This window comes from Molothrus ater, chromosome 1 (assembly GCF_012460135.2).
Source record: "Molothrus ater isolate BHLD 08-10-18 breed brown headed cowbird chromosome 1, BPBGC_Mater_1.1, whole genome shotgun sequence".
In the NCBI taxonomy this organism is placed as follows: domain Eukaryota; kingdom Metazoa; phylum Chordata; class Aves; order Passeriformes; family Icteridae; genus Molothrus; species Molothrus ater.
In genome coordinates this window covers 29,098,994-29,124,854 of record NC_050478.2, presented here as the reverse complement: position 1 = coordinate 29,124,854, position 25,861 = coordinate 29,098,994, and the positions used below count along the sequence as shown (strand labels likewise).

At 35.2% G+C, this 25,861-nt stretch overlaps 1 protein-coding gene across 5 annotated transcripts in view; it reads left to right on the top strand.

Moving 5' to 3' along the window:
- Positions 1–25,861, top strand: part of DGKB (diacylglycerol kinase beta) — a 333,031-nt gene that overhangs the window by 62,553 nt on the left and 244,617 nt on the right. For 3 of the 5 annotated variants that reach the window (XM_036402463.2, XM_036402457.2, XM_036402479.2), the window contains exons 3-8: positions 154–230; positions 4,480–4,500; positions 18,267–18,420; positions 19,711–19,746; positions 21,083–21,223; positions 25,430–25,479. In XM_036402463.2, coding sequence (XP_036258356.1) covers positions 154–230; positions 4,480–4,500; positions 18,267–18,420; positions 19,711–19,746; positions 21,083–21,223; positions 25,430–25,479 — 479 coding nt within the window. The remainder of the gene's footprint in view (positions 1–153; positions 231–4,479; positions 4,501–18,266; positions 18,421–19,710; positions 19,747–21,082; positions 21,224–25,429; positions 25,480–25,861) is intronic. The other 2 variants (XM_036402471.2, XM_036402486.2) reach the window with 1 other exon arrangement.

Below are 25,861 nucleotides of genomic sequence, written 5' to 3'. Positions count from 1 at the left end.
TGCCCACAGCTCTCGTACAGCTACAGAAAATTACTAATGTGCATTGTGAAAAGCTATTAGCAGTTTTGATGGTTGTTTTTTTAATTACAGTTCATATTATGTAAATCAGTGTTCTTTATTTTCAATTTCTCTCTCTTTATTTTTTTTATCCAGATTCCACCAAGAAAATTAAGGATGTCTTAGAAGAATTCCATGGCAGTGGCGTGTTAGCAAAATATAATCCTGAAGGGGTAATTTCTCTTGTTTCTTAATGATCAGAAATGACGGGGACAGTTTGTAAATTATATAGCATTATATATAGCATCATTCTTAGCATTTTAACTAGAAGATTATTTATAAATCAGGTGTTTGGAGTATTTGAAAGTGTTTGGGAAGCAAAGAAACAGGATGCCATATGATCTGGAATATCCCTGTAGTCAGTTGGGGTCAGTTATCCCAGCTGTGCCCCTTCTGAAATTCTTATGTACCTTCAGCTGCCTTGCTGGAGGGCTGGTGAGAAAAGGCCATGACACTGTGTAAATAACTAAAACATCCTTCTGTTATCAACACTGGTCTCAACACAAATCCAAAACACAGCTCCATGCAAGCTACTGTGAAGGAAATTAACTCTATGCCAGCCAAAATCAGCACATAGATTCTGTTTCCCTTCTCCCCCCCACCCCTCCAAATAAAAAACAAACACCCAAAACACCTCCACAACCTTATGATAAGATTAATAGGATTTCCAAGTGTCTGAAGATGGGAAATGTTAAGCATAGTTTGAAAAACTATAAAAGTAAAGTCCATTAAGATTGCTTTATAAATTCTGTTTCCCTTGTGTTGCTTCTGTTTGTGGGATTTTCTGATGTTATGAAACAAAGAATTCAGCTGAAAAAAAAGCTATGTGTGCATATTGTCACTACAGATTCACCACTAGACAAGGTATTCTGATTTGGCTGGAAGAAAAAGGCAGATTGTTTTCTTTTCTTATCCTCAATTGAAATATGCATTTGCTTAGCACATCCTAATAGTGTGATTCAGAATGTAGCTAAATAAAAAACCTGTTTCAGTAATGTTTCTATTAGTAATGTTTCTGACTGTGCTCACATTATATGAAGTTCAGGATAGAAATATGTGCTAACCATGATGAAAATTACTAGATCTTACATTTCAGGATGTAAAATGCAAAAAATTATTGAAAATATATTTGCAGTAATACAGTTATTGTCAACTAATGAGTTATAGCTTATTAAGTATTGAAAAATCATTTGATGCTTTGAGCTTGGCTGGGCATAATGCTAGTCATTTTAGTCAGTTTCTGAGGAAAAAAAATTAGTAATTCAGTAAAATAGTGTGAGTTGATCCTGTAAGTGATCATCTTAGATTTCCAGGATTCCACTTAAGTACATTAATAGAATATAAATGGATGGAAAGCTGTGATCATCCACAGGCTGTAGGACCTCCTTTACCTTCTTTTTCTTAGAATATAGACATACTTTTGGTTTTGTTCTTCTTTGTTTTAGGAAAAATGTGACCTGGTAAAATGGTCTTAATCTATTATATGTTTTTTCTTCTAATTCTTCACATATTTTCAGTCATTATACATGCTCAGTTTTGTGAAGAATAACCTGTTAAAGTAAAATATAACTATGCATGCTATGTGTATTTAAATAATACATTGGCATACAGGTAACATATTTTCAAATTGTCAATTGTATATAAACATGATTACCTAAAGTGGTGTGATTAGTCTCTTTTAACAAAGCCATTCTTCCCATTTGGGGCTACATGGAAGTTGAGTCATGGCAAGATGGGTGCCCAGGAAAACTGCTCTGACTGAAGCCAGGTGAATTGGCAAAATCTGTACAAAGCTGGAATTAATAAGCACAGTTGGTCTTGAGATGAGTCTGTGACTCTGCATGGTGTCTCCCTGTTCTTCATTTCACAGCTCTTCATTTGCAAAAATTCTGCCAGTGTACTGAAACATCCAGAGCAGCAGAGTACCCAGGGCAGGGAGCAGGACAGGAGGAGGGTAGGGGAAGAAGGAATTCAAGACAGGCATCCTGTGATGACTTCAATGTCTTCAGCAGGAATCAAGCTATTCACTAACTCCTGGGTCAGTACTGGACCCAGGCTAACCCTGGAAATTTCTGTACTTTGCTGCTTAGCACTTAGACTTCAAGGAGTGCAACATAAAGAAAACATAGCTAGCAACAAAGCTGCTTTGGATCTAAGAAGGTCTGTTAGCTCAAGGTTCATGCCATAGCTGAACTGAAAGCAAAGAGGCTGAAATTTCCTCTGGCACTGGGTGAATATTCTATTCTGACAAGCAAACTGCCTTTGCACAGGTGTGTCTACATTTTTGTCATGCATTCAGCCTGCTGTGTGGAATGATCTTCAAGTTGATTTTATGAGGTTGGATGAGGACTCTGTGGATTGGTTATAAGTAATTAACTATTATATGTAAATGAGATGACAAAAATTAACTGATCCAGCTGGCATCAGTCTTAGTGCAGCTATTTGTTTCCAGCAGTTCTGCCTTGTTGTTTTGTTTTGTAGAGGATACCATCATATTTTCTTTTTACGTCTCTCTTTACTAGATAATTATCTTATAAATACTCCAAATGGTTTAAGTCTTGTTCTACCAAAAGATGATGTCAGTTTTTTACCAATAAACATGGGTCCTAGACCTATGACAAATTCATCAGAGGGATATATTTAATTAAATATATACTTATATATTTACTTACATATTTAAAGGGTTCAGGAATTTTTTTCACTGCATTGGTCCTACAGTGCAGTGTTTTGTCACAGGCTGATCTAATGGAATGCAAATAGCAAAAGAATTGGTATTCAAAACTTGATACCTGAAATAATCTGGTTTATTTTACATTATTTTATATCTTGTTGATGTATCATTTATTGAGTGAGTGGATTTTAGGATTTATGGGAAGTGGTGTGTATAATTATCAGAAGTTTATCTACTATAGGGAGTTTATTTATGGAACTTTTACTCTCTGCTTTCAGTGTAAGGGAAATGCCTAAAATTTCTACTACTGAACAGCTGCCCTTTCATGTTCTTCTCTAAGTCAATATCAGAGATACAATTAAGAACAGATTTTATACATGGTATAAGACACATTGTCTAAGACCAGCCTCTTGGGAAGCTGTGATTGATAAATGTTCTTTTCATCATTCGAGATCTGTTTATATTAATTTCATCCATTTCACTTTGAGGAGAGCATTGAATAGGTTTACAAGAATTAGGAAAGCAGACAGAGCTAAAGACAGTGTCTAAATGGGCAGTAAGTACGCAGCATTGTGTGCTTGTAGACCTAGTGTTGTCATCCTTTTTGAGTGCATCCTGATTTTGAGGAGTCCATTGACTTTCTTGGCCACCTGGGCACACACTAGCCCATGTTCAACAGGCTGTCAAGCAGCATCCCCAGCTGCTTTTCTGCTGGACAGCTTTCCAGACAATTTTCCCCCATCCTGTGGAGCTGCCCGGGCTCGCTGTGACCCAAGTGCAGCACCGGTGCTCGGCCTTGTTGAACCTCATGTCCCTGGCTTAGCCCATTGATCCAGCCTGTCCTGATCTCTATGCAGAGCCTTCCTAGCCTCAGTAGGAAATCAAAGCTCTTGCCCAACAGGGCATCATCTTCAGACTGACTAAGGTGCAAGTCTGTATTTGTCCAGATTATTGATAAAGATATATTACAGGACTTGGTGAGTGCTGGGAAACACAGCTTCTGGCTGGATATAACTCCACTGAGCACCACTCCCTAGGCCCAGCCACCTGGCCAGTTTATTACCCAGCGAAGGTGCACCTGTCTAAGCCATGAGCAGACAGTTTCTCCAGGAGAATCCAGTGTTAAAGGACATACTAAAAACCTCAGAGGTCTTTTCCAACCTTGATGATAACGATTCTACAGAAGTCCAGGTAGACAATGTCCTCATCTACTAAGCAGGTCACCTTGTCGTAGAAGGGGTTTAGGTGTCAAGGACCCAGGAGTCAAGCGGGATCTGCCTTTATGAAACTCCTGCTGGCCTGGCCTGATCCCCTGGTGCTCCTGTATGCATCATGTAGTGGCACTGAGGATCATCTCCATGATTTTTCTGCTTGGATTTTAGAATATTCGGTTCTGATAACTGAATTCAGTTTCATTTACAGCTCTTCTTGTTAAAAAAATTTAATGCTTTTATTAAAGTACACGTGGAAGAAATACTAACATTATATTTATTTCTCTATCTTGGTTGTCATTGCATGTTTAGAAATAAATTGCTTGCACTGTCTAATAAAGACTAGAGAGCTGACTTAGAAGCATTTTCTTGACTTACGAGCTAACACAAGAAAATGGGATAGTCCATCTAATGTCTTAAACCTGCTCATCTAAATCACTAACCTTTCACTAAAAATATTTCTATTATAAAAACAGAGCTTGGGTGTTATGACACTGCACTAATGTATGTATGTTCTTTCTTTCCTTGCATGTGTTACAGAAACAAGATATACTTAATCAAGTAAGTAATGCTAATTTGATTTTTTCCTTTCTTTATGCATAGTTGCAGTATATTTTATTTTGTAGGCTTCCATTGAGATGTACTTATTAATAAATACTGCATGTGGCTATTTTTGCAGATGATAGAGTAATATTTAAATCTGAAACCAGAATGCATTCCTTTTCTGCTGGCAGAATTTTTCAGAGTGAATTTCATTTTTGTCATTCACAGTACATAATTTTACTAACATTAATTGAGTTTAATATGAGAAATAAGTTAAGAGCAAGTAATTGACTTATTCCATACTTGTCACGGAAATTTCTCTTTACTGTGAAATCTCATAATGGTCTGTATTATTCTGAAATGACAAGAACCTATCTCAGGAAAAAATATTAAATACTGATTTCTATAACCATATAATACAGTTTATATGTAGCAGGCTTAAAATTGCAGATTTAGTAATTTGAATAAAGCTTATGCTGTGCTTTGAGCAATTGTGACTTTACAGCAATTGCAAGAGAAATGGTTAAAATGCTGATCATCAACCCTAGAAGCTGCACCTGAGGAACATCAGTAGCCTCAAACAAGGCATAAAGGTAGAATGGAAAAAAGAAGGAAAGGAAGAAGGACTAATCAAATGGACTATTTTATTTTAAGTGACCTAGTTATCCTTTCTTGGTAACACAGAGGTGTTAAAAAGCTTCACCTCTGCTGTTCTCGGAAGAGGCAGCCAGAACATGAGAGCAATGAGAAAGTCAAGAGAGAGAAAGGGGTAGTTTTGTAGGAACCCCTAACTTTCAGGGGTCAGAGGCCAATTGAACTTCTGGAGATGTGTTAAGAGCAGAACTCTCCATTGGCAACAGGGCTTTCTTCAGATGACTGACTTTACTTTTTTATTTTTTTTTAATAAGCTAACTGAGTGACTTCAGAGGGTCCTGAAAGAGAAGGTTTCAGCACTAAAGCAGCGTGTCTGTGACTAATGTTGAGTGTAATCTCATCAGTATTTAGCTAATTACTTTGTAAAGTGAGTAGGTGAATAATAATAGAATCAACAAACTAAATGAAATTTGGGAGTTAATATCACACTGGAAATGCTTGATGAGGTAATGGGCTATAATAAATGGAATGAGATGCACATGTACAGGGTAGAGTGTGGTGTACCCTGGTCCAGCTGGCATTGTCAGATAAATTGACATGTATGTAGCTGATCACAAGATGAATGCAAAGTATTGTGGTTTAGTCATGAAGAGGAGAAGGATGTTACTGGGATGTTGTAATAGTGTTGCTGTGGCCATGGCAGTCTGGAAAGAAGACAAAACTTGTAAGATGAGGTAGTGTCTTAGGCCCATTGACATTAGTGGAAAAGTAGTTAAAATTTCAAGCACACAGTAATATGGTTTGGAAGGATATTTTGTGTTCTTTGCCTCAGCTATGTTCTTTGATGTGACAGAAGATATTAAATTCCTGTAAAGATCTTGCCATGTTATAATGTATTAAGTGAAGTATTTCCACTACAAATAGGAAGATTTAATTTTCTATAAAAAAGGTACTGCAGAAGTCAGATCTTCCTACTTTTGTCCAAATGATGGGATGAAGTGAACTCAAATTGGAACTAATTTACAGAAGGTTAGTAGGATGTGCAGAATTATAGCATATATAATGTAGGAGAAGCCTGTCCCTCACATGTAAGAAGCTGAAGTTGTATCTTTCTCTAGCTGCAGAAGAAAAGAATGTAACATCTTGTGTGCATCACCAGCAGAAACCTCTAGGTTTCAGACACTGGATACTCTGTTTTTCTGGCTCCATGGGCAAAATTTCTAGGGAAAGCTTTCTGGATACCTAGAGAGTTGGGAAGCCTGCCAGGCAGAGATGCTGGCAGTCTGGCTAGGAGCCTGCTTTCTGTGGAGCGTGTTGAGGGCATTGAGGTGTAAAATATTTCAGATAGTCAATTTCTGCTGTTCAGTTTTGAACAATTTAAATTATCTTTACTGGTCTCTCTCTATCTCCTTTAGTCAGTCGGTGCTACCAGTGATAATCTCCTCCTTTGGCATTCTTTCCTTTTGATACACTTCTCTGCTTTAAGAACTTAGTTTTATCCTTTATTTCCTTTACATTATTGTGTTGTACAGTAGCTTTTGTTTAAACTTAATCAGCCTATTATAACTTTCATTTACATATCACATGTTAAAAAAGACAAACAGCTTTAGACAGCCTATTTAATTACGATGGGGGGGGGTGTTATTTGTTTGTTTTCATTATGAAGAACAATATGTTGTTTTGGGTTTTTTTTATTGTGATGACTTGAGCTTTATTGACCTGCATTGTGGCAGCTAGATAATGTTTATGAAACTGCAAAGAAAGACAAAATATAGCAAAAATACTTTCAGTCATAATTTATTGCAGGAATTCATCGACAAATGGAAACGTCTTGAAGTTTTCTTTGCAGTAGAGATACTGATAGATACAAATGTATACATGTATAATTGAGCAGATGCCACTCCTCATGTCCTTTTAATTCTTTCTAAGCTATACTTTTAAATACTGGTGAGGAGAAAGTCAAACTTAGGTCAATAAGTATAGTTCCACTTTTACTAAAGTCTGTACATTTACTGAATAAAATGGATGTAACTTGTTGACAAATGGAACAGGACATTTTAAACCTTTTTCTGTTGGTGTATGTTATTATTCCCAGTGAAGGTGCCAGTTAGGCTCAGATTGTGTTAAATCTCAGCAAACAGAGATTTTGTGTTCATTCATTGAGTGAAAGTTTATTAATTTGTATCTTTAAAACTTTAAAGAGGGAGGAATGAGCAATGACAGGTAACATGACATTGTCACATATTACTTTTCTTACTAAAAGTGTTGTAGCAAGTATTTTTTAAAAATGCAGCTGAAATAACCTCCACAAAAACTTGCAATGTACAGACAGGATCATTACAGGTAAAATATATGAGAATACCACCGCCATAGAACATGCAGAGAAAAATGATTTTTCTTAATCCTCAGTACCTTATGAAAATTCCAATTCAGACATGTTTGTCCATGAGTAGGTTTTTACACAATCTGCACATGCAGATAAAGTGTTTGTTTCAACCAGAACTTTTTGTTATAACTGATGTTTTTCAGGGATTCCCTAATTTTGCTATTTTATTTGTCTCAACTATGCTACCTACCCCATTTTTCCTGACCAGTTCTTCTAGGATAGGATGCAAACTTTCTGCTTGTAACTTTGTTTGATATGAAAAAATTTCAGGTAGTTTTTGAATGATAATCTTCTACAAGAGCCTTCTAAAAGTATGTGATTCATCACTCTTCTTGAAAAAAAAGAATCTCACCTTTGTATAGTAAATGTAGCATATTCAGTAAGAGTTAGGTATTAAATACAAGTACTTATGTATGTAGTACTTAAGGATATACAAACTTATGCAAATATGTATTTCCTTATGTATTAAGGAAAAGCTGCTGATAAAAAAGTGTTTGGATTTTCTTTTACCTGCATGTAAGATTGAGATGAGACTGCAGTAGCTGGTGAATACATTTCAGACTTATTTTGGTAATTAGTATCAATTTATTTTAATAACGGGAGACTGTTACGCTTAAAAGTCTAATTATTGCATAAAAATGGAGTTTTCCCATTTCCATTTTAGATGTTTTGTTAAGCTTATTTCTCTGAAGAGCTGGGGAAAAATTTTGGCAGTAGATTATGTCTGTGTATTGGTAATATCCAAATATTATTTGTCCATATGGAGTATTTGGTAGGAGCAGGCTGTGAGAGCATGTGGGTTTTTATATTTTTTTTCAAGCATTCATACATGTACATATGAATTTGAATGCTGATATAGCTAAGAAATAGTTTTATTTGATTAGCAGAATTTTCAAAATGAATTATGTAAAAACTGTATTAAATTGAATGCTTAGATCAGAAAAAGATAAGGGCTTTGAATTTAAACTGAATTTTACCCTGATGCCCAAAGCAAGTCTTCATGAGAAATTGGAAATTTAATTTGAATGAATATTTAAAATACATTTTCAACACCAAGAACGTATTCATTCTCATGTGACTCATGGGTTTTAGCTTGTTAATCCTCTGTATATAGTCTCTCCACTTTTTTTCCACATCTTTTGGCAATGTCAGGTTTTGACATGTGATAATCAATGAATCTTCAAGACTCTGACTTTTGTGGGAATGCTTTAGCACTGATATTCACAGCTAATCACATCATTGTCACTAATGCACTCACATCAGTGTTTCCCAGTGTTGTCAAAGCACAATGTGTGAATCAAGGCCCTGTAATATCTCCTCTTAGTCAACAGTTCATTTTTCACATATTGGGTCAATATAAGTAGTTTAAAAAGAAATAATCAGTTAAAGGAACTTGCCCAGTCCCAAAAAATAACCCAGAGCAATTACTGTCAGTAGATGAAAGCTGATTATGTTTTTGGCACCATTTGGAAATCAGACAACAGAGTTTTAAAAGTAATCAATTGAAAACTACATTTCAACATGATTCTTTTTCTGTTATGTGTGAAATGTTGTTTTTAATAAATGAAAACCATATGTCATGGAAGTCTCTTGAAATCAATGATTTCTCTTTTTTTTCCTTTTCTCTCTTACATTCTGTTTTTCAGGATGCTGAAAATAGTGGCTTATGCTGAAATATTTTGTACAAATCTAAAAGAATAGAAGACCAAAAAGAATGTGGTATTTTAAAAGAATTTTTGGGTGGAGATTAATTTCAAACACTAGATCATGTCTTGTTCCCATTTATGTGGCCAGTGTGGTGGGGAGGAATAAAAGGAATATTATTCTACCCCTCCCTGCCCTGCTCCATCCACAATGGCAACTCTTTTGTCAAGAGACTATTAATTTTTTGGTGTCTTGTGAGGAGAAAGAAAGAAAGTAGTGATACAGCTTCTCCCCCTTCTTCAACATATCATCCAGAAGAACTGGTTTTTGTATTTATGCTAGCTAGGAAAATATAGGAGACAGTTAGACCTCTTCTATTGCAGTGTTTAGGATAGATCTTGAGTCAAAAGCTTCCATTTTCTTAATAAATTATTGGTTCACTTCAAATGTGTTAATGTGGTAGGAGTTAAAATACTACATAGCAAAGTTAAAAAACTTCTATGTAAAAGGATGCAAAATTTTCCTTGTATATATCTTGTTTTTCACTGAGGAACCGTGTTTTCTGTGTTCTCCATATTGGCATATACTGACGTTTGATGTCTATACCGTGTAGAGTTCTGTGTGTTGGCACAGAACATACATATAAATGCATAAATCTTCAATATAAATACTTGGATCTTTCTTAATCTTACATATCTGTGTTAACTATCAGTAAAGCAGAAAAGCAAATTACAAAATTGAGCAGCTTAACTGCTCTAGGAATAAGGACAAAATCAAATACAAACAGTGTTTGTAGATGGAGTTCAGCCTCTTCCTCTCTGTTGCTCAGTGTGTTAGGAGGCATTCTGCTGCTTGGGACAGAATCAGGCATTTTAAGGCACCTCCACAGCATGTTGTAGCCATAATCAGGAGATAACGACCTGTGGCATTAGCTGGGTGTTGGTCTATATATGTGTGATACAAAGCTAGAAGAAACCTGATTTTTTTTGCTATTTTGCCAAGCAAAATTATAACTGCTGTTTGGAAACCAGGCCTTCAATTCCTGTTCTTCCTGACACTGAGACTCACCCTCTATGAAGTAGCACTAAATTAGTGTAATGTACTTATCAGGGAGTGCTTGAGAAGAAACAGAACTCTTATCATAGTAATTGGAGGTGTTTTAAAGCATTTTAAGATAGACTGATGCACATTTGTTTTTCCTTGGAGTCCCTCATATTCTGCTTATCTGGGATTCAAAAGAAATTGAAGTGTGGGAAGCAAGAGCTTTGCTTTATGCCATTGGTGTGGAGTAGACAGAGAAGTAAGATACATGCAATCTTTAATGATGTTAGTAAGGTAAAAAGAATCTTATCACATATCTATGAGATATATTGGATACATTGCAAAGAAATCCACATATGGTCATGATATTATGGAAAATAGTGGTTGCTTTAATGTCAGGTTTGTAGTATTTTGTGCAGTAATAGAAGTCTAAAATTCCAGACTAATTTTTAATCTATGAATAAAATGAGATTTTCAGTGTGCCTAAAAACCTCAAACTATTTTTAATGGTTTTGTTTCTTCATAGATGTGAATTCTTTAGTCAAAGTAATCAGTGTCATCCTGGAAACTCTCTTGAAATATGTATTTTTTCCTGAAAACTGTATTTAATCAGTTGCCAGGTCTTTAGTTTCTTTGTGACTTCCACTTCTTTAAAAATAAGGCTCTTTAGTAATCTTTTTTTCTAGTTTTTTTTCTAGTTCAATTATTGCCATTTGTTCAAATGTGTCTTTTTATGTGTGCTTGACGTTCTTTCATGTGATTTTGTGGGGTATCTTAAGAAGGATAAACCAGTGTTCAGATTTAGGGGAAAACAGTATCAGCTAATAGTTTGGGCAGGAAGATCATCTAATTTCAAGACCCCTGCCATGGGCACAGACACCTTCTATTAGACCAGGTTGCTCAGAGCTCAGTTTCCCTTGAAAACTGCCAGGGATGGGGCATCCACATCTTCTGTGGGCAACGTGTTCCAGTTCACCATCCTCACTAGAAAGAACTTCCTAATACCTATCCTAAAACTACCCTTGTTCAGTTTAAAGCCATGACACCTTGTCCTATCTTACCTGCCCTTACAGAAGTCCCTCAACAGCTTTCTCATCAGCCCCCTTTAGGGACTGAAAGGGGCTATAAGGTCTCCCCAGAGCCTTCTGTTCTCCTGAACAACCCCAACTCTCAGCCTGTCTTCATAGGAGAGTTTTTCTGAGTTACAGAAGGACAACAAAAAGCCAAGCTAAAGAATTTTCTAAGTAATTGGCTTTTAAATGTATTTTTATAGACAAACAGGTAAATGTATCAGAATGCTTGGTGAGCTGTTAAATAGTTTGCTGGGAACTTTTATCTGCTGAGGTAGAAGGAACTACAGTGTTCTGAGGATGTACTTTTAGATCTTACCTCAGTTCTTCCACTGAATGCAGATTATTTTTTATAGCTCAAAAAAACCTCCTTTTGTCTTCTCCATCATCATTTTCCTTAAGAGTGTCAGGCAGCTGCTCCAAGTAGATTGCCTACAGATGTGGTTGAAACTTCTGATTCCAAATCTGGGTCTGCAGCTCATTTCCAGCCTTTCCCCTACCTCATACACAGTTACCGAGTGATGCCTCCTTGATTAGCCGAGATGCAATAGAGATAGAGCTGTAAACAAGTCTGGGAGAAAGACCGATAATTTCCACCTCTGCTTGCTTGGCCCAGATGTCACTCCTCAGATACTCAGTCTGTACATAAATGGCATTGTCTCTCTCTTTACAGACTTCTATTTTAAGAAAAAATAGGTGCTATATGGTATTACCTTTTACAGTTGCCACTTTTTATCCGTATAGCTAGTGTTGCTTAAACTTTATTTATTCATATTTAAAAAAATGTTTAAGGCATAACAGAATTTGGTGATAAACTTTCATTGTATTATATTATTCTAAGAATAGTATTATGAGGATAATTCTTCTAATAATTTCTAATTCTTCTAATAATTGCTGTTTCGTCCTGGTCTCAAAGGGCTATTTGAACGAAAGAATTTTCTCCAAAGTAATTGGAGTTGACAGAGCAAATCCTGATTGTTCGTAACTTCCTTCTACAGTGAAGGATGCCATAAGCCTTAATCTTCAGAAAAATTTCCACCACAACACACTGATTTGGTATGGGTTCTTTACCAAGAAAAATTCAGTTGAAGTTCCAGATCTGGGCAAATCTCTCTTTATTTGCTTAGTCAGACATCATGGCAGGAATGTTCTCACAGGATGTGGAAATAAAGACAGATTAATTGGCTTTATTTCACTGTCATGAAAACCGCTTCTTCTGTTTTTAATCGTAAGAAAGTAATAGTGAGTTTTTTGCACTGATGGAATTTTTTGTGGGTAATCTTTTCATGGAATTTACATTAAAAACCCCACAACTGTTAGATGTTTTGGACTAATGCATACATCCAAAAATTTAATAGTAAAATATAAGCAAGATGTGAGATTACATGTTACAGTCCCAGAGGCACTGAGGTGCCTCACTGAGCAATCTATAATTGCTGTTTGCTGCTTCATTTAGCATTAGTATGTGATGGTGTGTATGGATGAATATTTATTTATGTATATGCAATACATATATTTGTTCTGTTTCTTCTAGCATAGGTGTAGCTCTTGAATGGATTATTTCCTCTCTGAGTAAAGATAGCATCCAACTCTGGTATGGCAATTTAAAAAAGAAAATAAATAAAATCTTGTATCATCTATTTTCTCTAAAATCTATCTAAACATCTTAAATTTTTCCATATGTCCAGAAGTACTGCCTTAACAGCTGAAACATTTTGGCCTCTTTTTTGATACATCTCTGTGAGTAAATGTTGGGATCACCTCATTCATAGGAGTTTATCAGTAATTTGTTCAGTCACATTTTTACAAATAAATATTTAATAATTTTGTAGATGTACAGAAACCTTATTTTTTCCTTCAGTGTTTCTTCAGCTCTTTTCTGATATTTGGATGCTCTTTTGAGACACGGCTTTGAGTTTCCTCAGGCAAATGGGAAATCGGCCAAGCTGATTCCCACTGGCAAGTTGTCTTTACCAGGAGATTATTTTTTTTCCCTACGAGAGGAAAAAATCTGTCACTTTTTCTCTGCTTTCAGAAGGAAGTGATGGTCTCAGTTGTACTTGGGGCATAGCACATATTTTGGTTTTTTGAGGATGATTTTATTTTTCTGTGAACATATCTAGTGAGAACCTTCTTTCCTGTGGCCAGTCAGTGACTTAGACCTCATTATAAACTTTGGTCTGTTTCTTCTTTATATATTTGGAAGGAGCTTAGAAAAAAAAAAAAACCAAACAAAATGCAATACTTATGGATTAAATGCTTTTTGGAAGTTTAGGACTAGGATTAATTTTGAAATTTTGTGGCTGGTTAATGAAATGTTACTGATTTTCAGCAACAATTTATGGTGTAGGAAAAGATGCACATTTTTAATTTCTCTATGCATTGAGTCATAGTGAGTCCAGTTCCATGTTTACATTCAGAAAAGATGATAATTGTTTAACGGTTTACAGATTTTATTTGCTAAAAATAATTATTAAACTTAAATTTATGCAGTGTTGCCCATGTCTTACATTCCTTCTCCTTTTCTGTTCTCTGAGGTGAATATTTAATTTTTAGGGTTTTTTCCTTATATTCAGGTGTTTGAAAATATTGATAAAATCGATAAGTAGGAACTAACTACTTCTAAAAATATAATAAAATTAATTTTATATGAATTGTATTGTTTAAATTAGCTAAAAATCAGGTGGTTTTGAATGTGCACTTCTCTGGAGTTATACCAAAATTTTTCATTACCAAATGAAATTTTATTACCCAGTAATACAGAAGTCCTATTTTGTGAAGTTTCTTTTTGTAAAAGAAAAGGACCTCCAAGAAACTTGGAGAATAAGTTTGCTATATAAAAATAGAAATTCCATTTTATATGATTAGTATAAACCCCTTTATTTTTCTGTGACCTGCAGGCAAGGATTTTATTAGAATCAAAGCTAAAACTGCACAGATTTTTTTCTTTTAGACTCTCTCAGAAGATTTAGGCCAAATTATTTGAAAGTTCTTTAATGTTTTTCTGATTCAACTATGTCCTATTTTCTCTCTGTTATGTTGAAAATTTTCCTGAAATCCCTAAACTTGTGATCATAATCTTACTATGCCCTGATAGTCTCTTGTGCAGTGGAATTAATTAATTAATTAATTAATTAATGTTGCCATGCTAATTGTTGTAAGTTTGGTACATCCTCTCATCCCCTCACTTTTGAAACATCATGGAAAATGCTAAATCCTTCTTTCTCAAATTAATTTAAATTCAGCTGGAGCTTCTGGAATGCAAGCAACTGTTGAAAATTAAGCAATTAGCCTGCATGCTTAAGAAAACCACATCCACCATTATGGTTTATATATGACTCTGATGTTATTGATCTGAACTGTTTAATTATTTTTTGTAAATTCATTAGCATAAATAAATTATTTTCAAACCATCCCAAAATTCTCTGAACTTTTCATCTGAGAAATTCTGATAATGACAGTGAAATTTAAAAGTAAGATCAAGCATGGTACATGTTGAGGTGGAAGATTATTGTTCTCTGCTTTCCTTCTTTTTTTTGTCTTTTTGCTTACCAAAACAGTGTGCAATACATTTGAAAAGTGGCTGGGGCTGGGGGGAAGTGTTGGTAATTAAAGGAAGGGTACTTACTTGCTGCAGCATTTCCCTATTTCAGAAGGGAAAGTTCCATGAGGAAAAAGAAAAATAGTCTACAATTACAGAATAGAGAAATGGCTTTATGGATGATCCAAACTACTCCTAGGTCTGCTGTACACTAGCTTAGTTCTCTTATTTACTTGATATACATTTGCAAAAATAAATATCCAGTAATTACTATACCATTTTAGAGCTCATTTCTAATATGATAATCTACACCAATTATGTTAGGTCTTCTAGAACGTTTTTCAGCTATGCAGTATAATATATATAATTATATTTATAATTACAATCCCAGATTTCGAGGTTTTAGGCAAGAACCTAATCACAGGGCCCTACACAAAGATCTCCCTTAGGCAGGATTGGTTTTATACATTCTTTACATACAGCATGTGATTTTACACCTGCATTTTTGGCCGTTCTAAACATTTCTGATGTGTATTCAAGTAATTTGCCAGCTCCTGACGAACTTCCATTATCATTTGAAAGCTTTTGGATGTGCAGCATCCAAACTCTGGTTGTATGAATAGTGCTGCTTCCCTGGGGGAATACAGGTTGCAAAGCATGTTAGAACAGAGGATAAAGCACTGTCAGCTGAAGAAACCTGGCTGTAAAACAACCTTTAGAACAACCACACTCTGTCTTTTGTCCTTTACAGAGCCACGCTGGTTGCTGGAACTCGGGATGTCAAATGTAATAAATGGGCGAGTCTTGTGTTACATTAGTATCTCTTGTCTTTTCTAGCAGTTTGGAACATGTGTTGGACGATATTGGCTTAAATGATAGTCAGACCATCTTTACAAAATATTGAAAAGTTTGAACATCTTTGAGAAAGGGTCTTCAGAAAGAAGGAAGTACAAACTTGCTTATTTTACCAGTTCTCTACACTGGTATAATTCTGAACCCATTCAGTTAAAAAAAAAACAAAACAAAAAACCATAGCATTAGGGATTTACTTACTGCTGGCATCTTGGAGAACCAATGCCACTCAGGCAACAGTTAAAAAATCTAAGGTGCCTCTAAACTCAGGGAAGACTTTTTGCAATATAAACGTAAAATCCACAGACAAGGTAAATGAAGAAAAAATTAATGTAGTGTAAAGATATTTACATGGCCATCCATAAACCTTAATTTAGATGGGATTATAATTTTGGTTTACTTTCCATTTTCACTTAGCTGTTTTTTTGTGTGTATGATTCAGTGAGATAGCTAAGACACATTTCATTAATGCACAATTTAACAAAACAATTTCACATTGTTAAAGTCAGTTGATTTAGTGATTAACGTATTTGTTATGCTTGCAGATAAAAAATGCATTCATATAGTGTATATTAGTGTAACTAATTTCTGATTTACTTGGATGCTGATACAAATCCTTTTGTTATTGTGATTCATAGTTTATAAACAGTGAATTAAATGTCAGTGGCTTTATTAGAGAGAAAAAATGTAAAGTTTGTAGCATGAATGCAACAGTGTATGATTTGCCGAGGTAAAAGAGTGTGGCTGAAGCTGTCTGATGAGATAAAGATAGTGGGTCCATGTCCAAGGTGATTATTTCTGTTTTATACCCATCAGCATTGTGAAAAAATTTTTTCAGTCTCTGCTATTTTTGTCTTCAGAAGGTGAGAGTTTTAATGGTTCCACTGCACTTCTTTCTCAAATGAAGTGTTCTGTATTGGAAGCTCAGCAGAGATACCCTCTTGCCAATCTTCCATTCCTAATAATTATGACTTGCACAAGAGGAGTCAGATTTTGCAATTTGTGTTGTTGGTCCCTCATAAAAATGATGATACACATTTAAAGCATTACCCTTCGGTAGTTAGGTGTTTATCTTAATGGGAAACACCTTATTTAGCATGCACATAAAATTTCAATATCTCATAAATACATTAAAAAAGTAAAACTCAAAGAAATCGGGGGAAGTTTCTGCTCCTAAGTCTTAAAATTATATTAAAATAATAGCTAAAATTGTTTACACTGTGACTCAGATTCCAAATTCAGGGAGTTCTTTGAAAGTTCAGTTTCTATTTTCTTTTTTCTGGCATGGTTTCAAGCTGATTCTTGGTAGTCTTTTCCCTCCTTCCACATTCACTGTGATGAACTAAAGGAGTTGCACTAGACTTTTTTTATGGAGATATGGAGTATTCCTGAAGAATAGGGAAATTTCTCAAAGTCAGTTTTGTGTTATCATGTGGATTTATCCCTTAATTATTTAACAATTACAAGTTGCTGTTCTGTTTGATCTATAAAGTAACACTATGTTTTATCAGATTAATAATTGATAAGCTGTTTTACAATCACAAAGGTAATGCTAAATATGCAGTTGTGTCAATATGTTTCAGGATACCTTTATCTTCATTCTCTATTAGCAGGATAAAATGGGATCATAATGCTTTGCTTTGCTGTGATCCCATTGCATCCTACACCTTCCTTGAGGGGGAGGTGCTGGTATCTCCCTGGTGACCAGCAACAGGACATGAAAAAATAGAAGGAATTTGCATCAGAGGAAGTTCAGATCAGGCATCAGGAAAAGGCTCTTCACTGGGAGGCTGGTTTGTCAGTGGAAGAGGCTTTCCAGAGCATGTTTTGATCATGGCACCCAACCCATCAGAGGTCAAGGAGCATCTGGATGATGCTCTTAGTCATATGGTTTAGTTTCATGTAGTCCTGTGAGGAGCAGGGAGTTGAACTCAATGCTCCTTATGTATTCCTTCCAACTTGAGAAAATCTATGACTCATTTTATTACTGAAAACAGACAATGCTGTTTTAACAGAAAAAATCATCATATGAGTTTTATTGATTAGCTCTTACCTTGCTGGCAAAAGCAAAACCAAATTAAGGTAAATGACAAATGTTCTGGATCGGCAACTTTTGTTTTTTCCCCTCTCAGTAATACTGCGTTTCTGAGCTCTCTCATTTGAACCTATTTGAGACAGGATGATTAGTATCTCTTTGACAAACACCAGCAAAGCATGTTGCCACATAGGAAAAGACAGGAGGCCTTCAATTCCCTGAATTAGGCATCAACAAATCCCCTGCTTTTTGTCTGCCTAATTATAGGAAAAGCTAAAGACATGCTAAGTACATCCCTAGGAGCTCTGTAGGCGCCTTGATGCTAATCAAGACATTTGAGAGCATGGAACTTGATTTCAGGGTCGCGATAGAAGTGCTCTGAATTTACTCAGGGCTGTTTTGCACAGTGCTCTGAGGTATTATAGCAATACTGTGAATTTTCAAAGTAATACTTAATTCAATAATCACTTTCAAGAATAGATATACCAGTCTGTATCTTCAGAAATCAGTATATTCAAATACAGTCCAAAGCTTTTATCATCAGAATATTATTTGATGAATTAATGTGATTTGTTTTTTTTACAAAGTTTTTTTTTCTTTTTTACTTCCCCTTCACTGCAGACAATTGATTTAGAGGGGTTCAAGCTGTTCATGAAGACTTTTCTGGAGGCAGAGTTACCAGATGATTTCATTGAACACCTTTTTACATCATTTAGGAACAAAATCTCTCACTGCAGCCCATTAATTAAAAACAAACCACAGCACCTTTCTGGGGGTAAGTAATAAAATCAGTACTTAAAGAGCTAAAGGTTCCCTCACCCTGCTGTTTTACTTCTAATAGCTGTAAATATGTAGAATTCTTAACTACATGTTGAGGGATTTTTTTTCTGGTATTTGTGAAATTAGAAAAACTAGCTCAACCATAATAGGAAATACTGTGAAAAGGAATGGAAATTAAATGGTTTCATCTTTTTAACTCACAATAATGATGCAGCTGAGACACCAAGTGGACATTCTTTGTCATGTTAATGCTAATCAGATTGCTATGGTAACATGTTCTTGTTGCCTACTCTCCTGTACAAACACTTAAAAATCTTCAAGCTTCATGCAGGAGGCTCCTGCTGGTGCTCAGTCACTTCTGTGCCAGTTGCTGCTGTTATTCTTAACTGTCTAGGTGTGATTCTGTTGTTATTAATCCTACAGACTTAGCAGCTGCCAATATGTTGAATGTTGGGTAGTGTTAGTATATCACTAAAAGTGATTTTGACTTCAGAGGACACAGCTAAATTCTGCCCTGTATAGGCTGTACTCAGCTTTCTTCACTTTCACTGTAGTTCTCTTTGACATATTTGATTCCTATGTGTGGTAAAATTATAATAATGATAGTTATTATAACATCATTATTAAGCATAGTGCTGTTACTCTTGTTGTTTCAACTGTATGTTGTTTCTTACTGTGATGTTGCCTCCTAAAATATTTTTCTCCTACACTAGCTTTTCCAAGTTTGTCAAGAGTTTTTTATTTTTTTCTGTTACTAAGTACTTTAGAGATAATATAATGTAATACCAGTTTAGGAAGCTTCCATGTTTTTAGCATAATGCCAGAAGGACCGTTTGATAAATTGTTACATCCAAAACATATTCAGAGAGGCAGTCCAGTTCACCTTGTGCAAGAATTGTTTGAGCTTGAAAATATACTGGGTTTATGTTGTAATTCAATTTCATGGTTTAAATGAAATGTTAGATCCTGATAATTCGTAAGTTTTAAGGGGAAAAAAAACTGTGCATTGGTACATTTTGATGTGCAAATGGAAACTATGGAAACACTTGGTTTTGGGTACCTATTAATTTTTAAATGTTACCAATAGTGAAAAAAAAAAGCTTGACTGTACTGGAAAGTAACTTTGTCTGAAATATTAGACATTCTTCTGTAAAATGGAGGGGTAAGTGAGAGCTAGAGAAATGACAAGGAGAGTAGCAGGGTTCATCAGTCTGTCAGGTGTGTGCTTGTTTTACTCTTAGTCTCTTTAGGTCCACTCATGTCTCTTTTTAAACTGTATTTTCAGTTAAGGTGTCTGAAGAGAGATGGAAACAGATGCCAGGTAAGCAGCAGGACATTGCAGCCAACCCTTCCCACCTCTGATTAGGAAGTAATAATTTAACCTGTCTCTTGCAGCTGATAGGTTAAAAGGTACCTTAAAATTTGTATTTATTTTTATTTGGATTTCAGCACTGTTTATTGTTGAGAAGAGTTATCTCAGGTTTTATAATCCTTTTTATTCTGTGAATATGATTTACGTAAGACTGGAATATAAACTATTTGTGTAAGTTGTGTGATTGAAGTTAGCATTTAACTGAATAAAATATTGCAATGTCTTAATTTTAATGACATTTAACTGATATGAAAGCTCATCAAATAAAACATTGACTTATTAAATATTTTTGTTCCTTTAATATTTACTTTTAGTGTTTATTATTTGCTGAAAGCATGAAAATGAAATTAATTCCAAAATACATTGTTGCATGCCAATTTGCTCTTTTTTACCCTATTTTATTGTTTTAACATGTGTATCTCATAACATGCAGGCATACCTTTTAAAATGTAGGCTTTTGAAGATGTATCTGGATTGCAATGAAGTTTTTCAAGCTAAATTTAGGGAGAGAGGGACAACTCTCAGTCAGTGAGAAATGTAACAACCTTGTAAAGAAAGTTTTCTTTCTCCTTTCTCTGTGTTCTGCTGTCCTTTCCATTTTTCCCCATTTTGGTCCTGCAGATACTAATGTTGTACTGAAATAAAAAGTTTGGCAATTTTGAAACTTTAATTCTGAGTGGTACACTGGAACTGCTATTAATCACAGTGTCTGAGCAATTACTGTGACTATTATTTAAATTCTAAATTTATTTTCTCAGTAGTCTGTCATTGAGACTTCTGTGTTTTAAATATGTGCTGCACTGACACACATCTGGCTGTGTTTTTGGGATAACAGTTCACTTGGGTTTTAGTAGAGTTTTCATTGACACTAAAACATCTTCAATTAGTGTAGTTGTTGTTAATCTATAAATTAGATGAAGCTTTTACAAGCACAAGAAAGTGGATGCAGACTTGGGCAGGGATTGTTTTTAATACTTAGCATGTAGAATGGTATAACAAAAATATTCACCTAATTGTTTTGTAGTCAAATGAAATCAGATCAGCACAAATGAAAAAAAAACTTTATGCCATTCCCATAGTTGGGTGGGAGGGGTTTTTGGATAGTTTATTTTAATTCTGCCTTTGCTGGATAAACTATGAACATGAATTGTTTAAAGCTTTATATTTAAATTAAGAAATAATCTGAGATTCAGATAAAACAAAGATGAACGCATGCAAAAGTTACATTTTCGTTTTTTACTTGTATGGTATGTTCAGACTAACAAAGGCTATGGGTTGTTTCCAGGTCTGAGACTTAACAAGGGTACCTCTACATCCAGACCTCCTACTCCTGCCAACTCACATTTACCAGACATGATCCAGCTGAAAGATATTGTTTGCTATTTGTCACTGCTAGAAAGAGGAAGACCTGAAGACAAGCTAGAATGTATGTTCTTTTTTAATTTTAAATATTTATTTCTGTAAGTCATTAAATAATTTGTTTCTGAGTTTAAGAACCAGTTTTGAGCAGGTGGATTATAGAAATATGGCTCTAGGTGACCCTTATTGCAGAAATGATCTTTTATTGTTGATAATGGTGAGATTTTAGATGAAATTTGTTCTATCTAGCATTTGCTGAAATGGGGAGTAAGGATTGTGCATTCTGTAGTTATAATAATGCTCTCTATACTGTCATGTCTTGTTTAGTATCAGATCTGAGAAAACCAGACAAACTATACTGAGTATACTTAGAGATGTATAGGTGGGGTGAATAACCTGTACTAAACATCCTAATTTAAACAAAGAATAGTTGCTGATATAGCCTGTGGGCTCTATAATGTTATTGAATGCTGAAAAGCCAAGAATGATTCAAGTCTGCATCACTATTGGGAAGGAGTGTTTGACACAGGAAGTCAGAAATTCTTGGTTGGTTGTTTTGCTTGTTTGTTTGTTTTTTAATTAGGGGTCTGGGTCATTAAAATGCAACACCACTACCTATTAAAAAATCAAAGAAACAACCCTGTGAGTTTGATCTATAAATTGGAGGGAAAAAGAAGAAATCTTGTTTCCTTATTGTGGAATTTTAGAAGTCAGTTTCTCATGTGGCTAAATAGTCAGACCAATCATATAGTCCTTATTGAGGAGAAATATACTTCAATATACATAACTGGTCTGTTTATAAAAAATCTGTGGAACTAGGCTCTCATATGCAAAGTAATTGTTCCATATGTTAGGTTGTAGAAACAGTAATCTGCTTCTGCCAAAATAATAAATTCATTACAAGGTTACAGGTTGCTGAAGTATCTTGATGTTTTGTTAACCTGTAGCTAGCTTACAGTGGCAACTTTGTACTGCAAGGTCACAGCAAATCCCCCAGATTTGTTAATAGTGTTTTGGTATTATATGAGTAAAATATGAGAATGTAAGTGTGAATGCACATTCAGAACACAGACACAGAAAAACAGATCCAAGGACTGAATTTAACTTACAGTGTAATAACTGCTGCATGGTATCAAGTTATGCAAGCCTTACCGGAGCTCTGAGGAGCTCGATGCATAAACCACGGCATGAAATAGAGATCACTTGCCTCCCCTGGTGTCAGGAGCTGGTACAGTGGAAAGGAGGAGAGACAGAGGAGCAATGATAATTACAGTACGGAGATTTTCCATGAACTTCCTGCAATAGGAGCTGCATGGGCAAAAGCTGCATGTTATATGTGATTTAAGAGCAAGAGAGCATGACCTAATATGTGTATGGTATTTAAATATTTTGTGTATTCAAGGTCAGTTGTATTAGCTACATATAATTCTGGACATAGTTGTTTAATGGGTTTGTTTTCCTCTTTGTCATATGGAGTTGAAATATACCATGTATTTTTCCTTTTCAGTATCTAAATTTCAGGTTATACTGCTCCATTGTATGCAGACTTTTCTGTTGATTTCAGTTGAATTCTCGTTATAAATTAATGGTATAATTTAACTCTTTCTCCGAATATGAAAGCAGTAGGTCTGATGGCTGCAATGTAAATTATAAGTTTGTAGCAATGAAGGGAAAAAAGCAGTTTTCTTTTTTTTTCCAGATAACAAAACTTGGAAAAAACAAGTCATAGCTGAGTGTTTGAAAATTTAATTCAGGACATGCAGAACATGAAAGTGGTGCTTTCAATTAAAATTTGATGTAGGCTGGAGGATAAACTGCACTAAGAGTTTCATCTTTGGATCTATATGATCTACAGATTTTCAGAGATTTATAAATATTCCAGAAGATAAATGGATTTTCTAACCTATTAAAAGTGTAGAGAGGTCTTGCATACTGTGAACCTCACCTGTTTGGCATGCTCAGCATATCTATTATTCATAATCTATATATGACCTGAATATAAAGGAAATCCCAAGCATTCCTCACAGAGATACATTAAGAGAACATATCTTATGTTTTAAGGTTAAATTGCCATCTAGAAGTAGAAATTGAGTGCACAGTCAGTCAAATCAGGTAAGGGGATGGGAAAAGAAATAGAAAAATTTGACTTGGGCTCTGTAGTTTGCATCAGAACTTCTGCTTGGTTGTTTTTATCATTTTGCTGTTGGTTTGGTTTTGTTTTTGTTTTTTTTTCCTAGTGTGTGTAAATAAGAACATGAATATTTAACAGTGTATGAATAGAAAAGATATTTCATGCCCCACCAGTAGCATAGTTTTCAGAATCTAGCCAAGAGCACAGATTGAGCCTTTTTGCTACCCTATACCCATGTAATTGGAAAGACTTTTTTTCGACAAAGGTGAAACAGTTATAATTACACTAATGTCTGGTTTTAAACGACTGATTAGAGCTACTGATTCATTTTAAAGGAAAAAAAGTTGTAAGCACTACTGCTTTGGAGTGGGTAAAGGTCACAGAGATGCTAAAACTTGCTGTAAAGCATTCTCTCAACTACTCTCTAAGAATCACAGAGGAGGAGGAAGGAGAGCCAAATGATTTTATCTTTATTGTTGAGTGATTCAGTGATTCATCCCTGTGGAAACTGTGAATGCCTAATGATACCTTTGCCAGACACTATTGGCTGTCAAGCTCTGAGAAGCTTTGGTGGAAGGTGTACTAGCAGGGGCAGTACCACTCTCTGGTGGCTTTTGGCATTAACTTGTTTTACACTGAAACAATTTTGCTGTGGTAACTCTAGGGAAAGAAGGATATTTTTATAGGTTTTCCTAACCTGTAACTAATGAATCATGGGCCTTTGTGGCGTGAAATAGTGTACTGCTGTAAATATAATCAATCTTGTATTACAGCTCTGAAGAGCAGTGCAAGGTAGTGGCAAAAATTGCTGAAGTGGTAGAGAGGTATAGAGCTTACCTTTTTTCCACACAGTTAGATGATCAACTCATTCCCAAGATGGAGGATGTAAGCGAAACAAACCAATACATATAACAGTATTGCTGTAAGTCCAAAAATGATGAAATTCTTTCTGAACTTTGCTCTCTAATTGCTAATACTTTCTTCTTACTTGTCATTATATTTTTTTCCTGGAGATTATGGTAAGCTTTGTTTGTTCAATTTTTTGGACTGTAGCAGCATCTGCTGTGGATCCAGTGTGGTGGGATTCCTCAGTGTTAAATAGGTTGTATGTTACATTTCCAGAGACATCTGATTAGACAACAGATAACTTGTGTTCCGCTGTTGATGAAAGCATTACATTGTTCTGGAACCACCACTACATGGGCTGACTTCTTCATCCCTAAAAAATAGGTGTAGGGGTAAAAAAAATTGTGCTTTTGAAGAGCATGGTGAGTATTTGGATTTCAGAGCTCTGACAAACTGTCCCTGAAAGTAGGGACAAAGAGTGGGGTATTTGTAGGCTTCTGGATTTCCTTTTTAGTTTTCCATCAATATTCCTTTGAAAGCTTTATGGTTTGCTGGTTCCAAATATCTTGGTAATGGCACATGTACCCCTTCTTTTGGCTGGCATCAAGTCATGATACAATCTTGAAAGCATATATTTTTTTGTGTGTGTGGTTCCCCAGAATGTTGGGAGTACATTTTGAAGCTGATGAAGCAAGTGTAGTCCTGGAAGAATTCATGCCGGCAGTTTGTGATGAATGTTTATTGTTGGATTTGGATGATTAGATATTTAAAATATTAATCCTGTGATTCATTTAAGTGGTCAGAAAATAGTTTCTAAAGCAACCACTGTTGAATAAGGATAGCTGAAGCCAAGGCAGAGTAGCATTGTACCTTAGGCAGGCTTATAAACATTTGTGACCAATTGTGTGTTACCCTGTGTTTGGTGAGATTACAGAGAAGGGCCTTTTGGTTCTCATGAAGACAGATCCTCTCTATAGGGATGCAAAATCAAATTCACACACCAAATTAGCTGTCAGGGTGATGGTTTGGAAAGGTGCAGTTGTACTCTCTGGCTAAGAGGTCTCATTGGAGGCACTGTGGCAGGGTACTTGCTAAGTGAACCTTTCACATAATGCAGCTTGTTTGGAGGGTCTATAGCTAATCTGGTCATTAAACAAAAATGTTAATACTTGTCCTTTCTTTGAAACTCAGGCTTAGTTGTTTTTTGTTGTGTTTGGAGTTGGTTTTTTAATGAAAAAGAGATGTATTTGTTGTGTTTTCTAATTGAGCTTCCTTCTCTCTTTGTTTTCTTTTCAGTTATGTTTCGCTTGTATGATACAGATGGGAATGGATACCTGGATAGTTCGGTAACGTTTTTTATGTACTGCATTGTAAGAGTATGTCAAACATTGCAAAACTATACAAAACTACATTAATTCTAATCAAGTTTATATTTATCCTGAATTATTAGAAGCAGTATAAAATAATAGTCAATAAAAATTAATTCATTTGAAAATTAATGCTTGAGTTTTCTTTTCCAATGAGAAATGCTGCTTCTACAACCATATAAATTTTCAGTTCCTGACACTGCTGTCATGGAGTTCTCTTCTATAGTCTTCTGAGTTTTAATGATACTACTGTAGGGGACACATTAATATGATTCCAGTAGTTCTGGTATGCTGCTGGGAGATGTGTATGAAAGCACTATTTTTAAAGATTTCATTAAAAAGGTGAAATGTGAGAGTCACA